At 38.7% G+C, this 14,377-nt stretch overlaps 1 protein-coding gene across 1 annotated transcript in view; it reads right to left on the reverse strand.

Moving 5' to 3' along the window:
- The window catches only part of LOC104157343 (rho guanine nucleotide exchange factor 12-like), a gene marked incomplete at its 5' end in the record, with an annotated part of 22,092 nt that overhangs the window by 7,630 nt on the left and 85 nt on the right, over positions 1–14,377 (reverse strand). The window contains 17 exon segments of the mRNA XM_009694640.1: positions 361–528; positions 938–1,013; positions 2,565–2,642; positions 2,900–3,000; positions 5,677–5,791; positions 6,601–6,726; positions 7,864–7,949; positions 8,761–8,907; positions 9,581–9,735; positions 10,360–10,395; positions 10,703–10,832; positions 11,290–11,502; positions 11,728–11,833; positions 12,941–13,055; positions 13,804–13,836; positions 14,335–14,374; position 14,377. The exon segment at position 14,377 is cut by the window's right edge and continues 85 nt beyond it. Coding sequence (XP_009692942.1) covers positions 361–528; positions 938–1,013; positions 2,565–2,642; positions 2,900–3,000; positions 5,677–5,791; positions 6,601–6,726; positions 7,864–7,949; positions 8,761–8,907; positions 9,581–9,735; positions 10,360–10,395; positions 10,703–10,832; positions 11,290–11,502; positions 11,728–11,833; positions 12,941–13,055; positions 13,804–13,836; positions 14,335–14,374; position 14,377 — 1,726 coding nt within the window.

Raw genomic sequence — 14,377 nt, forward strand, 5'->3', positions numbered from 1 at the left:
TTCCCTATCCAGGAAATTTGTCTATTAGTCCTCAAAGAAAAGAGCCATTACTGCCCAAATAATTTAGAAATAGATGTGTTGTTCTTCTTTTCCTTCCTAATAATTTCTAGAGTACCTTTCATCTAATACAATCAGAGTACTTTAATTTAGAAGTCTATTTAAAACTTAAACCATGCCTATTACTGATGCAAAGAAGTTAAACAGCTCATACATACAAAGCAAGATGTTGGACAACCAAGAATTAAGCCCACGCATTTTTCCACGTTCTACTCTGGAACTCTAGACAAAAACACCTATCCTCAACTGATCTAATCTTCATTTTTAGCTTCCTCTTTCGGTTTTTCAATTGGTTACACTGACCTGTTGCCACCTGACGAACCAGAACAGTGTTCAATTTGATGATAGGACTGAAGGTGTGTTTACTGTCAGCTGTCGATGCCAAGATTTTACTGTGACACTTCAGTACCAGTTTATCATCTTGTTTCTGCAACAGCACCAGAATGTCCTCCAGAAGCAACGTATAGAGATCTGCACAGAGTGCAAAGAACCCAGAATGAGTTAAAGATTCATAGTTTTGTATCACACCCCTGCAGAAAGAAAAAGGCTGCATTTTTGATTACTCATGCAGAGGCAGTAATCAGTGATATGCCATTCAAGGCAAAGCTTGCAAATCTTCTTCATCAAAACTACAGCAGAAAGCTACAGATGGAATTGGATCATCTCATGACTGACTGCTGTGTCCCTGCATGCCCTTAATGATACTCCAGCACATTTCAGAATTGACAAGAATAATCTAATCAGCTCTGAGAAACACACAGGCATTATTGTAGGTGGCAGTAAGAATCATAATTGGAAACTGCAGAAATGCTTTCTCTTTCTGTCCTTTTCAGCAAACACACACAAATCCAGCTAAGTCAGTTGATGGAACAGAACTCACCAATAGTTTTGTCACGATTAACCTTCCAAGTTAGGGGCCCTTCATGAAGCATTTTTCTCTTTGTTAGATCCAAGTTCTGTCACCAAGGGAAAGAAAAAAAGTAGCACTATAAAATACCTGTGGAAGCAAGTAATGGTAAAGCATGGGAACATCAGAGAGAAGGCTAGGATAAGCACTCGAGTTTGGAGATAAGCAGCTAAACTCAGTCTGGAAAAAGAAAGGCAGAGCAGTAGGGTATGCTTGTAAACCAAAATCTTGTGAGATGTGTTTGTTATCACTCTTCCTCTTTCACTGCTCTTTTGCAGATGCTGGGGGTTACAGGATAGAGACTTTTCCTACTAAGTCAAGCTACTAAGGCATTAGGATGTCATCTGATTTCTAGGAGAAGTTTTTCCAATATCCCATATAAAGATTGCAGTTCTAGTTGTTACAACTGATCAATGCTTCAGCACTCAATTTGCAAGTCAAGTGTGCCTACAAATGATATACTGATATACAAATCATTCCAATGATCTGATGGACTTTATAATGTCAATGGATTCTTCAGTCATTTCAGCGCTTGTGACATTTAGATCTGCAGGCAAGTAGAAGTGGCAATTTTCACAAGTCATTCCTTCCAAGTCTCAGAGCCTACAATCAATGACAGCAAGATTTCATAACTGCCAGTAAGTTCCTCATTTCCTAACTAAATGCTTGCAAGTTTATTTGTGGAAGGATACATGACACAGTTTTACAGAAAAGTCTTCATATAAAAATTTCTCGGATATACACTGACTTTGGGGAAGATAGGCGAATGATAAATAAACAACAGAAAAACTATACAAGACACAGACAGTGGTAAAACTTAAGAACTGGGGATAAAGTATCAAATCATGAGGAAGAGATATAGGAGCAAAGAGGGAAGAATCTTTGTGTGGAAGCTACCTATTTGGAACATGTAAGAAAGAAAAAATTTGTTTCAAGTTGCAAGTGCCTATTAGTGTGCATCATTCACTTGGAACATGAAAACTTCATAAAGTTAGCCATGCTCCAAGGATGTGGCGTTGGCCATTCCATTTAACAGCAGCTGACAGCAAGTAACCAGCTTCACTAACGTAACTGCAAGAATTTACAGGGGCAGTGACACAGTACTTTTAGCACTGGAGTTAAGAGTTTATTTGGCTATACCTGCGGATCTCCTATACAAATCAGCCTGTGTACAAGCTCTTCTTTTAAAGCCAACTGCATTGCTACACCTCATGACTCTCTGAGGCCACCACAGTTCCAACTGCACAAATAAGACGTGATCATGTGAGATACATATCCATAACAAGACTTATCGTCCATCAGATATCTCTTATGTGATACAGTGCATTAACTTGCAGACCATTAAGATTTGTTTCACAGAGCTTACAAGCTTCATCAACACTACTATGCATAGAACCAAGTTGTTACATCCACAGACATCTTCAGGAAGGTAGTGAAACTCAAATTTCTGAGAATAATTGTTTTACTTTTTGTACAGAAATATTTACCTCCAAAGAACATTTGATTGTACATCAGAAAACTGTAGTAGAAAGAGCCACAAACTGAACAACAGGGTTGCAATCACAATTTACACAGAGATTGCTTTAATGTTGCCACTCACCCTGAACTCATCCATCATTGGATCCTCAGACTGCTTCAAGTAGGACAGGTCGAGACGACGCTGATAATCTTCCAAATGCTGCAGAAAACGCGATCAAGATGGTCACTTTGATTAGCAAAACTCACCAGCATCAGAGTACAGGCAGTCACAAATACTTCCACACATTCCCAAACACCCAGGATTCCTCCTCTCACAGGAATACTTGCAAAAGCCACAAAACATCTTTAAGCACAAGAGAAAGTCACCAGTACAGAGACTCTAGGTGTCTTAGACAACTTGTTGCCCTTCAACTATCTACTCCCCAACCCTTGATGCTCACTCCATTCACCTCCTACCTGCTTGTTCTCAGACTCTTTGACAGCCTGGTTCACGTGGTTAAGGATCTGACGACAATGATCTGCTGCTTTCTTCACTTTCTCTTTCTCTTCAGGCAGTTCTACAAGAGAAAAAGGAAATGTAATAAAGCTTTCCAATAAAGGTTGAAAAGGTCAGAAATCTAGTGCAGTTTGCTGACCTCAAATTTGAGCAAGAGAACTTAAATTCACAGAATAGCCTATCTGCAAAAGCACTGTATTTTAGAGGTGAAATGATAAAAATAGATTTGTGACAGGAGATCATTCATTCTGCCCTGCACAAGACACCAGCTTCTGATTATCACCATACACAGCACAGTATTTGTTACTCTCCCTTTTTTGATGGGCTTGTGACAACTATTCACTCCACAAACCTCAATCTGAGAAGTATTCTGAGAAATCTAGAAAATTTACTAAGACTCCACCATGGTACAAAGAGAGTCTTGGAGTAGATATTTAAGATCACACACAGCCAGCTAGCCAAAGTCCGAACATTCAGTAACTGACTACTGGCTTCTGCATTTCTCCCAAGCCTTTTCATTTATTTATTTTTGAAGAGAGAGAAACAGAGAAAGAAATATAATGAAAAATATCAAAAAAAATTGCTAGATAATAATTTTTCCCATCCAGATAGCCTGTATTTATTTTAGCAGCTTAGGAAAAAGTATAACTGGGTACATTCATGCATCCCGATTATAAAAAAACAGTCTTCCATTACAGCAAGAGCAAACAAGAGTTATCTTTCCAGCCAATGTCACTTCATCACACACAGACACAGGTGAACCCCATCAATTCTCACTACCACAAGCCACATTAAGAATTTAGTTAGGCAAATAAACAAGTACATCAAGGATAATGGAGTATCACATGCTTTCCTAATTATGATTAGAGTGAACTTGTAAATGCAGTATACTTTTTATGAGCAATGAAATTACATTGCAGCAGGTATCTGCTAGTAAACCTGAAAAGGCATTTTGTGGTATTATTAATCATATTTTCGCACGTTATGCTGGAAATATCTTTCAGTGTAACACATCCTAGCTAAACTTCACCCTCTGAAAGAACATGAAAATGTTCTGTAGTGCTTTAGAGATTCAACAGACGAGGAAGGAAAGCTACATTAAGATTCTGTTGGTGTCTACTGCGTAGGAAAGTACTTCTTTCCAAGTTCAGTCTGCTTCAAATTCTTAGTTGACGTTGTATTGATAACATCCAAGATTTTTCTATGGAGCTTGTTTTATACGAGACTTCAGGGCTGTAGGTCAGACTGCATTCTGAGCGCACATTTTTCCCAGGTATTGGGAATTTTGAATAAAGAGTACTGAGGACTGATTTAAAAAAAAACAAAACACCACCAAAACAAACCACTAACAAAAAAACCCCACAAAACCAAACCAAACACACAACCCACCCACCCACAACAAAAACGCAAACACCCGTGGTCAGTAACAAGAAAACCTTGACCTTAAAAAAATAAAATCAATTTGTTTTGTACTATCTACTTTTTGTTCTCTTCTTAAAGAAACACATTGATTTGCCATAAGCCCTAACACTACATGATTTTTGCTTAGGTTCTATAATACTTGCCTTTTTTCTTCCTTGCTCAGAAGTACACCCTATGTCTATTCAAGCTTGTTTAAGCAATGGAATAACTTGATACATTTTTATTAGATTCTTCATTCTTCACATTTTTATGTTAGTAATGGATGATTAGGGATTTCTGTTATTGAAGATCTTACTCTTTCTCTCTCTCAAATGCATCTAACATGGAAATTGGAATTCATTTAAATGTGTTCTCTTAATAGTTCGATTTAGCTATCTTAATGTCCTGAATTCAAGAAAAAAATGTTTATCAGAGAATATTTATTATTGAAAACCAATTTACTGAAACAAATAAAGTAACATCTTTAGTGATGGCATTCTTTCTACTTATGTCCATCTTCAAGATTGTAGAAATTAGTTAAAGATACCTGGAAAATTACAGAAACAACAGGCATGCTAATGACTATTCAAAACAATAGCACAAATGCAACTTTCCTCTCAGTAAGTTCCTAAAGATTTGGTTGCTAAGATCATGCAATAAGGAAGAGTTACAGAATACCCGCTCTTTTTCCTCTGTTTCTTTTTCTTCTGAATGCAATTCTAGCTATTGACATTATCACATACTCTCACACAATCAGAAATATAAGGGTGCAGAGAAAATATTTTCTTCGCTTCCATTTGTCGTAATCATTAAAAAACATTAATAACAGTAATAGTCAGTGTAAAACTAAGAAACAGGCTAGGAACAGGAGGGTGGAAAAGAGACAGTCAGGAATTCGTCGTTTCCTTCTTCAAAAACTAAGAGTAAATCAAGTTGTTTTACCAGTAACTTTCATAAGCAGAGTGGTTTGGTTTAATGTTCAAAACTTTAGCATTCCCTTCCCCTAACTTTTTAAAACTACATTTAAATGATTATATTGCACTCTACATACACTACAACCCAACGTAGACTATCATTCACTTATTTCACATTGAATTCCCTTTTTTTAATTTCTTCTAAGAAGGAAAATTAATTTGATTTAGAAACAAAGACTGGAAAATTTCTTTTTTTTTTTTTTTTTTTACCTGCCCTCCAGTGTGGAAGATAGCAGCGAGGTCACAATACAAACAGACAGCGACCCATAAAATTGAACTATTCTTCAACATATGCTTTGAAATCACACTTGCCTAGAAAACCTGCTGAGATGCATGCACAAACCCTAATGGAAAGGCTTTACCTGTGTACTTAGCAATGTTATCCAGCAGAAGGGGGTACTTAGTCAACCTCTGCATCTCTGTGGGAATGATATCCTTCAGCTGCAACCGGCGACACAGTGGATTACTCTCAGCATCCTAAATTTAAACAGCACAATATCTACATTTGTCATTTTTATTAAGACTGTAATTACCTGAACGTGTAACACCTATTCATCTCATAAACATCTATTACTTTACTTCCCAGTAATTAAACACAAGACAAGAAATGCCAATATCTATCATTCAGACAACACATCCCCTCTCCGTTTGCAATTACATATAGAAAAGGCTCATCACAAAAGCAGCGACTTCCTTCCCTCATTACTTCACAGGGGCCTGGTACCATCTCCAATCAATCTCAGTCACTGCCATACAGGTAAGACCTCAGTTTAGGATTTCACGCTATAGCAAAACTACAGTACATTTTTCAATATAATCTCAACCCTTGTATTACCCAAGTTCTTCCCAGCCTGTGGTAATGAAGATAATGTTCTCTCCTCCAAACGCCACATGTATTTAAATCTCTTTCCTGGCAGGCAAAATAGGCATATATCATCTGTCTTCTGCCTGTGGCATGCATCAAAATTGCACTACTGTGAGCAGCTTTCCCCACAGAAATACTCATCCTTGGGAAAAAGCCACTTCAAGTGAGATGTCATCTCCTGCCTGGGACAGTGTGTGCCTTCCTGCATTCTATCAGGACATTCTGTGTTCCCCAGAATTAAAGGCTCCTCCCTCCAGAAACGATTAGCAGAGATAAATACAGTACTGGAAATGATCCCAATCTGAAGACAATGTTAGACACGATGTCATTAATTATAACAACTTTATCTACAACCATTCATTACACTATGTTGGCCACCAGCCACATCCTCAGGCAACTCAAACCCTTGCATAAAATTCACCTGCACAAAAGTCTGGAAGCGGGAGTCCTTCTTCTGCCGTGACTTGATGACCTCTAGAGCAAAGGGCTGGTTACTGCAGAAAGTGGCAGTTGCATGTTTCAGCTTCTCCTCTGCTGGTCCACTAAACTGTGCCAGAAAGCCAAGAAAGTCAACTTTAGATAGACTCAAGTTCAGCATGTGCCACTTTCAACAGACTTATAGCCACGCAGCAGAACTGGTCTCACCAGGGAAGAAAGGAATTACTGACAAAATATGAGAAGTAATTTCCATCCTGTTTTTAAGGCCTTGTCTTCCCAGTCTACTGAGGAACTCCTTTACATTTCAAACTGTAGTTCTCCTGTCTCCAGCCCTAGCATATCCAATCTTTTCCGTAAACACACTGCTGATACAGTGCCATGTCTCCACTGTCAGCCATAAGGAGAGCAGAAAAAACTGCACACAAATGAATGACAAGGGATTATTTACCAGACTGTTGGTCAGCAAAGCCAAGACCAAATGCCATCGTGTTTCTCAGGAACACCCATGCTTAAACATCACACTATAACATCTTATTTTTCCTAAAGAAAAATATTACAAAAACATGGCTAGGGGCCATGATAGCCATGAGCAAGCAGGGCTGAGAAATGTGCTGCAGATGACAGATGGTTAATCTGTTACTGCAACTGCAACTCTTCCCATTCCTCCAGCCTGTGATGCAGCGCAGTAACTCCTGGAAATACTCACTCTGGAGAATGGGATCCTGTGGAGAGAGAAATTTTTTTTTTTTTTTTAAAAAGAACCTACATCACTCCTGCTCCTGTCATTTGGATCTCAGAAAGGAAGCCTGCAACAGTGTTATAAATTTGAAAAGGTTCAGCTATGTAAATTCTAGGATTGGAAGGCAGTATTTTCAACTATCTTTTAACTGCACCACAGGCAACACAAGACTGGTAATTCAGTGTCACTGAAATAAATTGTGCTATTGCATTTTTCAAAATCCTACTCTCACTTTTATATGTCCAAAACTACTTTTCTACTCTACCCACACATTGTAAGGAAATTATTTTTTCTTCCCTAAATTACTCTTACCTCTAGCCAAAGGAAAATCCTACCAATTCTTCCCGCTTTCCTTCAACCCTCATTCTCTAGCTCTATGTTGGCTTCATAGAAATGACAACTAAGACCCTCAGTTCCTATTAGCTGGGAATTACCTTCACTAACCTCTGGTTCCGTTTGTTACTCTATGAAACATTATTTTCAAGTATAAGAAAGTAAGGATTTTACCCAGGAAAGCAAGTCTTCCCCAATTTGGCCAATAACAGAAGTCTCGTTCCTTTTTCGGATAGCTTTCATCTGATCGTTCAATGCCACTGAACAAAAAAAAAAAGGTAACTTTTATTAATACTACTCAAATTGTTTGCTTAATTTTCAGCATTTATTTTAAAATAAAAGCTCTTCTAGGAAAAGACTAGATTTGCAGTAATTTCAATTAAATTAAAAAAAAAGAAAAGTGTCCTGCAACATAATAAATTTAGCAGGATATCTAAGAAAATGTTAGACAACTCCTTTGCACTTCTGTATCACCCATCTTCAAATGACCCCAAGAACATTTCCAGTCTTATCTTTTCTAAGGTTTAATATCACTGCCCTTTTAAAAACAGAGGAATAATGTAGAACACACTTCAAGCCACCTGCATAAAATTATGCAAGTTATTATTCAACGGCAGAGCCGAAATTCTGATTCTGAACAGTCCTTTCTCTAAACAATTAGGAAGGACCGCCCTTCAAATCCACCTGCAAGACAACAATCTTTTCAGATTTGTTTTCATATTGTCTTCAACAGCAGTTGTAACGTTCTGAACATTGACCCATAAAGACCATTCATCAAAGTAGTACTCCTTTTATCATAGCATGAATCAGCACAAGACAGTCTGAGTACACAGATAAGAAAAAGCAAGTATCTGAAACACTGGACACATGCATTCTTTATCAAGGTATCTTTGTAAATCAGAAATGGAAAAACTGTGTGCAAAAGAAAAAACACCGTAGTATTCTTTTTCATTTGAAGCATTGTACAAGGTTGCCTCTTTTTTCAGGGCGACTTGCTTAAATTTTTCAGATATTTGTATCCAGAATTCCAGCTGATATTACAAAGCTGAAAGGCACCTCAGCTTCTCTTACCATGAAGCCCAAGAATATCTTCCAGATTTGAAAAGATTTTCCGTTTGTCACTGGAGTTCAGGATCCCTTCCCGGGTGACGCGCTGGTAGAAGACATTATGCAGAACCTTCAGTGTGCGGACATGAGCTCTCTCGGTGTAAAACAATTCTGAAGAGAGGGGAAAGCAGGATTGTAACCACCTACTTAAAGAGGTGTGGCAATGTGGATCCAAATGTGAAGCAAACAGAAGTCACAAGTATGAACTTACAAATGTCTCCCTCACCAACACTTTCCTTGCTGGCCCACATTCCAGCTTGCTCCAGAACGGAGCCATGCTCTGCTATATTTCCACGTTTGAAAGAACAGAGAAGCCAACTGATTTGTAACTCATAATTTACCCCAAACGAACAGCGAGCTCTTAGCTGTTCATGTAGCCACACAGAGTGTTCTGCAGGATTGCAAGACCTGAAACTGAGATGAAGCTTTGACGATGAAGTTTGGTAGTAGCTTTCCATTTGCATCATGTGCCTTCCAACGGTCTAGGCAGTGCCTCTTGCTTTCTTTTGCAGAACATGATATTGCAAACTGGCCTTTTAGTGTCAAACCACTTACTATTGTTTATTTCTTCTCTAAGGACTGGATCAGTCTTATGTCAGCATACTTTTCAGTAACAAGTACAAGTTTCACACACATGAACTCTGCAAACCAGAAGTAATAGATGGCCACTACTTTGAGTAGATCAGTGAAGAAAGACTTAGTTTTAAAATTTAAGAACTTCAGAGCTCCAGAGGACAGGTTTCAACTCTGTGCTTTGTGAGCTAGGAAAAAATATCCGTCTCACCATTAATCACTTCTTGGCGCTTGATTTCATAGGGCTTCAGCCCCATCAACACTTCTCGGGTCACAAGCTGCTGCCAGTTGGAAGGGTCCACGTCTGTGTCAAAATCATATAGCTCATCTTCACTTTGTACATCTGCGAAACCAACACTGTCCATCCTAACATGAAAAAAATATGTCAGATACTTCCCATTTTAGGCATGGATATAAGGAAGAAAGAAGAGAAAAATCTAAACATCCAATATCAGCTGTAAAGCATTATGAATATGCGCTCCATAACAGCTGGAGGCTGTTAGATGTCTGAACCTATAGGCACATTTTCTAATTTTACAGAACAACTAAGAGTGAATATCTGTTCTTACAGTATTTCCATAACCCTCCTTTTAATGATACAGATAAAATAATTTGCTTGAAGTCAAATATCAAGTCAGTGAAAGGGCCAGTTACAATTTCTTTCCTCCATTTATCTGCAGATACAGAGCTAACAGCAATACGTAGATATAAAAAAAACCCAAGGAAATCTCAGCTCCTTAACCCATCAATTCAAATCAGTAGATACAACAAGTACTATACTTCACTCATAGATCAAAGGGCTTATCTGCCTATGATTCACTTTACCTGTCCTACATACGGATGCAAGTGTCTCATTCCACAGATGTGTTATTTAAGAAAAGGAAAGATCATGCAGATAATTGTGCTGGCTCAGAACAACGTACACTACTGAATTCTACTTCAAAATCTAAACAAATTCAGTGAAGTTCAAACATTTACAAGGACACTCACTTGCGAAAAGGCTTTGGCGTTCCCATGTCAACCATTCTGCAAAGATCGAAAGAAATTATTAGGGAAGCTTATGCAAGAATTTTACCCCACTCAGACATCCAACACAACTTCAGAGTAAGGGTCTAACCTCCTAACTAGAACATTTTGTCCATCTGTCACAGCCTCTCCCTCCTGATATACAGTTCTCTACTACTACCACAGTGGCAGACACAGACCAGCCTTTCCTACTTCTACCAATACCGTTTAATACAAATGATATCACTAATAGTTTTATGGACTAAGCTTCCACAGCCGTTGTTACATTGACTCTCTTCCAAGGTTCACACAAGGGCACCATAGTTACCTCTCTGATTCTCCCTCCTCCTCCTGCAAGTTTTCCAAAGGAGATGGGAATTCAAAAGTATTATTAGGTGTGCGGGGTGTGCCATCCACACAGTCATTAGCAGGTGGAGCTTCTCCAGTTTGCTTCAAACCTAAACAGAGAATAAGTATGAAATGTCAAGAACCATACCAAATTAGAGTACATTAGAGAATTTCACAGCCTCTTCATAGCCTCTTGATTCACAGCCTCATTTCAGCTTAGAGCTGGAGGAACTGAATTCCTAGGTTGGTAAGAAAAATCTCGGTGACGAATGTTTCCAGATGACACTGACTTGTGCTTACAAAAGCAGGCACCTGAGACTATTTCTTTTCCTGTTAGATGATCCAATGCCACAGTGATAGAACCCACCTAACAATTTCTGGCCACGATAAGATTTCCTAATTTGAACCACAGACTAAGTCAGAAAAGATGACTAAGGCAAGGAAGATCATATCTAACAACATAAAAACATTTCCTAATTTGTCAAGTTTGTTGCATCAGAATTGTGCGTTGCATATCCCATTCACAACACAATCTTTAATCATTCCTCTTTGCTAGAATCATCCTACTTGTTTCGCTGTCCTTGCTTCCCTCTGGAGAAGAAAAGGGACCCATTGCCAAAGGAGACATTGGGTTGGCAGGTGGGTATGGCACATCTGTTCCATCACTAGAGGACCCACTCTGGCGCATCTTGCTAGGATCTGGTGGCTCTGGGCTAACAGAAGACGCTGTAGGTAAGTGCTTCGGATGGCGAGGCTTCTGCATTTCCATGGCTCTGCCAACTAAACAAACACAGAGCAATTATATTGCTGAAAGAGCTTTTATCTGTTTTCGGCGATGAAGAGAGGAAGTAGTTCAGGACAAAATTAGGCTTGTGTGTCTACAAAAACATGTTTTAAAACCAGAAAGTTTACTGAGTCTTCTTAGCATGGATCTTTAAAAGACAGCAGAGTCTTTATCTGGCTTTCAGACTAACAGAGAATATATATTTTCCTTGTCTGACATACTTGCACTGCTATCATGTCGACTCGGTCTCCTTGGTGGACCCAGAATATTAGGAAAGCCTCTTCTCTTTCCTTTTTCCTCTCCTTCTTTCTCTTTCTTGATACTTTGCTGCAGTTAATATACAACAAAGAAAAGCAAATCAAACAGATCACTCATTTCTTCAAATTCAGTCATTTACTGAGACATTGACTAATTCTTTAAAACTGTAGGAGTTTGGTACAAGAGAATTTTATTTCTAAAAAGTCATTGAGAGGTCAACATTCTGCAGCATGACAGGCAGACAGTCTATAAACAGACTATGGTGGTGCGTAACATGGATAGCAGTAGGGAGCCACAGCATCTTAAGAGATACATCTGCTATAAGCAAAAACTCACACACCCTGTTTTTAACTTAGCAGGAGCTAGAAACCACTCTCCTCCCGAGGCTAAGAGACCAATTTACAGCAACCAGTAGCACTTTGGTTCTCTAAGGCACAACATCTTGTGACTCCAAACCTCCACAAGCATACAGACTCTAATCTGGGAGAGAGAAATACAACTTATCTTACCACTTCAGAAAGCTTGTAAACGCTTGATCTAACTTTTTTGCACTGTCAGTGCAGAACTTCTCATAACAGTCTTAACATTTCAAAGGAAGCTGGAACACCGATGAAATAAGTAGCTACTGTGACCAGATACACCCCCATACTGTGGGGGATGACTGAACATACCCACAGAGATGGAGTTTTGGTGGAAAAATTCATTATATAATTGGAAAAGTGTGGGTGGCAGGAAAAGCAGCTTTCCTGCATCATGAAGCATGAGGTTTTGGGCAAGTTTCTCAAGAAGAAAACTAAAGTATACAGGCCAATAGCCTGATTAGCCTTAATGAGGTCCTCAAGTGATTCAAGGTTGTTTTATATGAAACATTTCTCATCCAAAGTTTTAATAAGGCTAGAACTGTGAAACACAAGCAGTTAGAATTCAGGATACAGATACAGGAAGAAAAGTGGCAACTAATTTCTAATTCATGTGTCTGCAAACATATGTAGAACTCAGTTTCAACTGTTAGGTTTTCTGTACAGCTCAGTAATCCCAGATCCTCTTGAGGCAGCAATGAAGACTGTAACATCATACCAGCTTCTAATGTGTCACGCAAAAGTGGATTTTGAATTCTAATGAAGCATCCATGCTGGGCAGCTTTAAACAAATGCACTCTGGCCACAATACTACTACCTTGATCTTTGGCAAGAAACCAATACGACCACGTTTCTGCTCCAGGTTCCGAGGTTCTTTAACTTTGACTCCCAGGTGTTTCATGTAAGTAAGAATCACATACTGCATTGTGGAACTGCCAAGTATATACAAAAAAAAAAGAAGATGGAGAATAAGGAGAAATGTATTAACGAAAATACATTTTGTCAAGACAACGAAAAAGGTCAAACGCAAAGGTTCTATTGAGAAATTAACCATTTTTAGATTAAAAGAACTTGGCTTTTTTTTTTTTTTTAATATGAAACACACTATCACAGACAATGGGAAAGACTCAGCCAGTAACAGAATTTGTCTCTTGTAAACAAAAGATGGAGTATATAAAAGGCATACCAGCCTACGAGGTTAAAAAAAATTTTGAGAATTAGATAGAAGGTCCTAAAATGATACACTAAATACATATTTAAAGTCACTTTATGGTTTTGAACTATGGTTAAAATAAGTACAGTAAAATGTATGGTTGCTGTAAAGAGTATAGCAAAAGCTACCCAGCCAGTTGTATACATACAAACTGAAAAAGGCAAAGCACATACAGAAAATAAAGGTTAGACCAGACTGAAACAGCTACAAAACAAAACCAAAAGAAACATGAACTCTCGGCGACAGTTACTTTTTCATATCTGAAACAAAGGCAACAAACTTCAGAGTAAGAAGAGGCTGAGAGCAAGAGGCTGATGCTCTGAATTCAAATTAATTATGCCAGGGGGCTTAGAAAACGAGAGTTTGTGGGTACAGCCAGCAGAGGGCTGTCTTGTTCTGCTCAGCAGGGGACACAGCCAGTCGCGGGGTTCCTACTTCCCAGGCTAAGCCCACATAACTTCCGTTACCTCTTGTCTTCTTCCAAAGGCTGAGATGTCATCCTAAAAACAAGAAAGAATTTAAAAACTAAACTCAAAAACCAATTAACACCCAGTCACATCCACCCAGAGCACCAGCAATTCTGTTCAAAGTGTCCTTTAGAATGTTAGAAATCCCCGGGGTGGGGGTGGGGGGGCAGTGAAGAAAACTGAAGGTTCAGCTGGAAAAACTGCATTCAGCTCACGAGAAGAAAAAATGCGTTCTGAAGCTATAGGTTTCTACAACCCCAAAAAAGGACTCTGATCTAATAACGCACGAACTGATAACGGAAGCATTACCTCTGCTATTTGAACAGTAGCCCCCTTGAAAAGATCTATGGACTTAACTATTAGCTTACTTTCGGCTATCATTACTCAAACATACGTTCATAGCAAACAGGGGAAGCAATGTAAACGTAGTGATGTGAAATTGCTTCGAGTTCCTAATTCCTTTGCTCTGTTGTTGTCAGGTTCAGGGTAGAACATTTTTTTACCCCCACAATTATACTTGCTCTCACTCACAAGACTTCCTCAATTTTAGCAATAATCTGTTCTGCACATGCTC

The sequence above is a fragment of the Cariama cristata genome, unplaced genomic scaffold, assembly GCF_000690535.1.
Source record: "Cariama cristata isolate BGI_N322 unplaced genomic scaffold, ASM69053v1 scaffold12512, whole genome shotgun sequence".
NCBI lineage: Eukaryota > Metazoa > Chordata > Aves > Cariamiformes > Cariamidae > Cariama > Cariama cristata.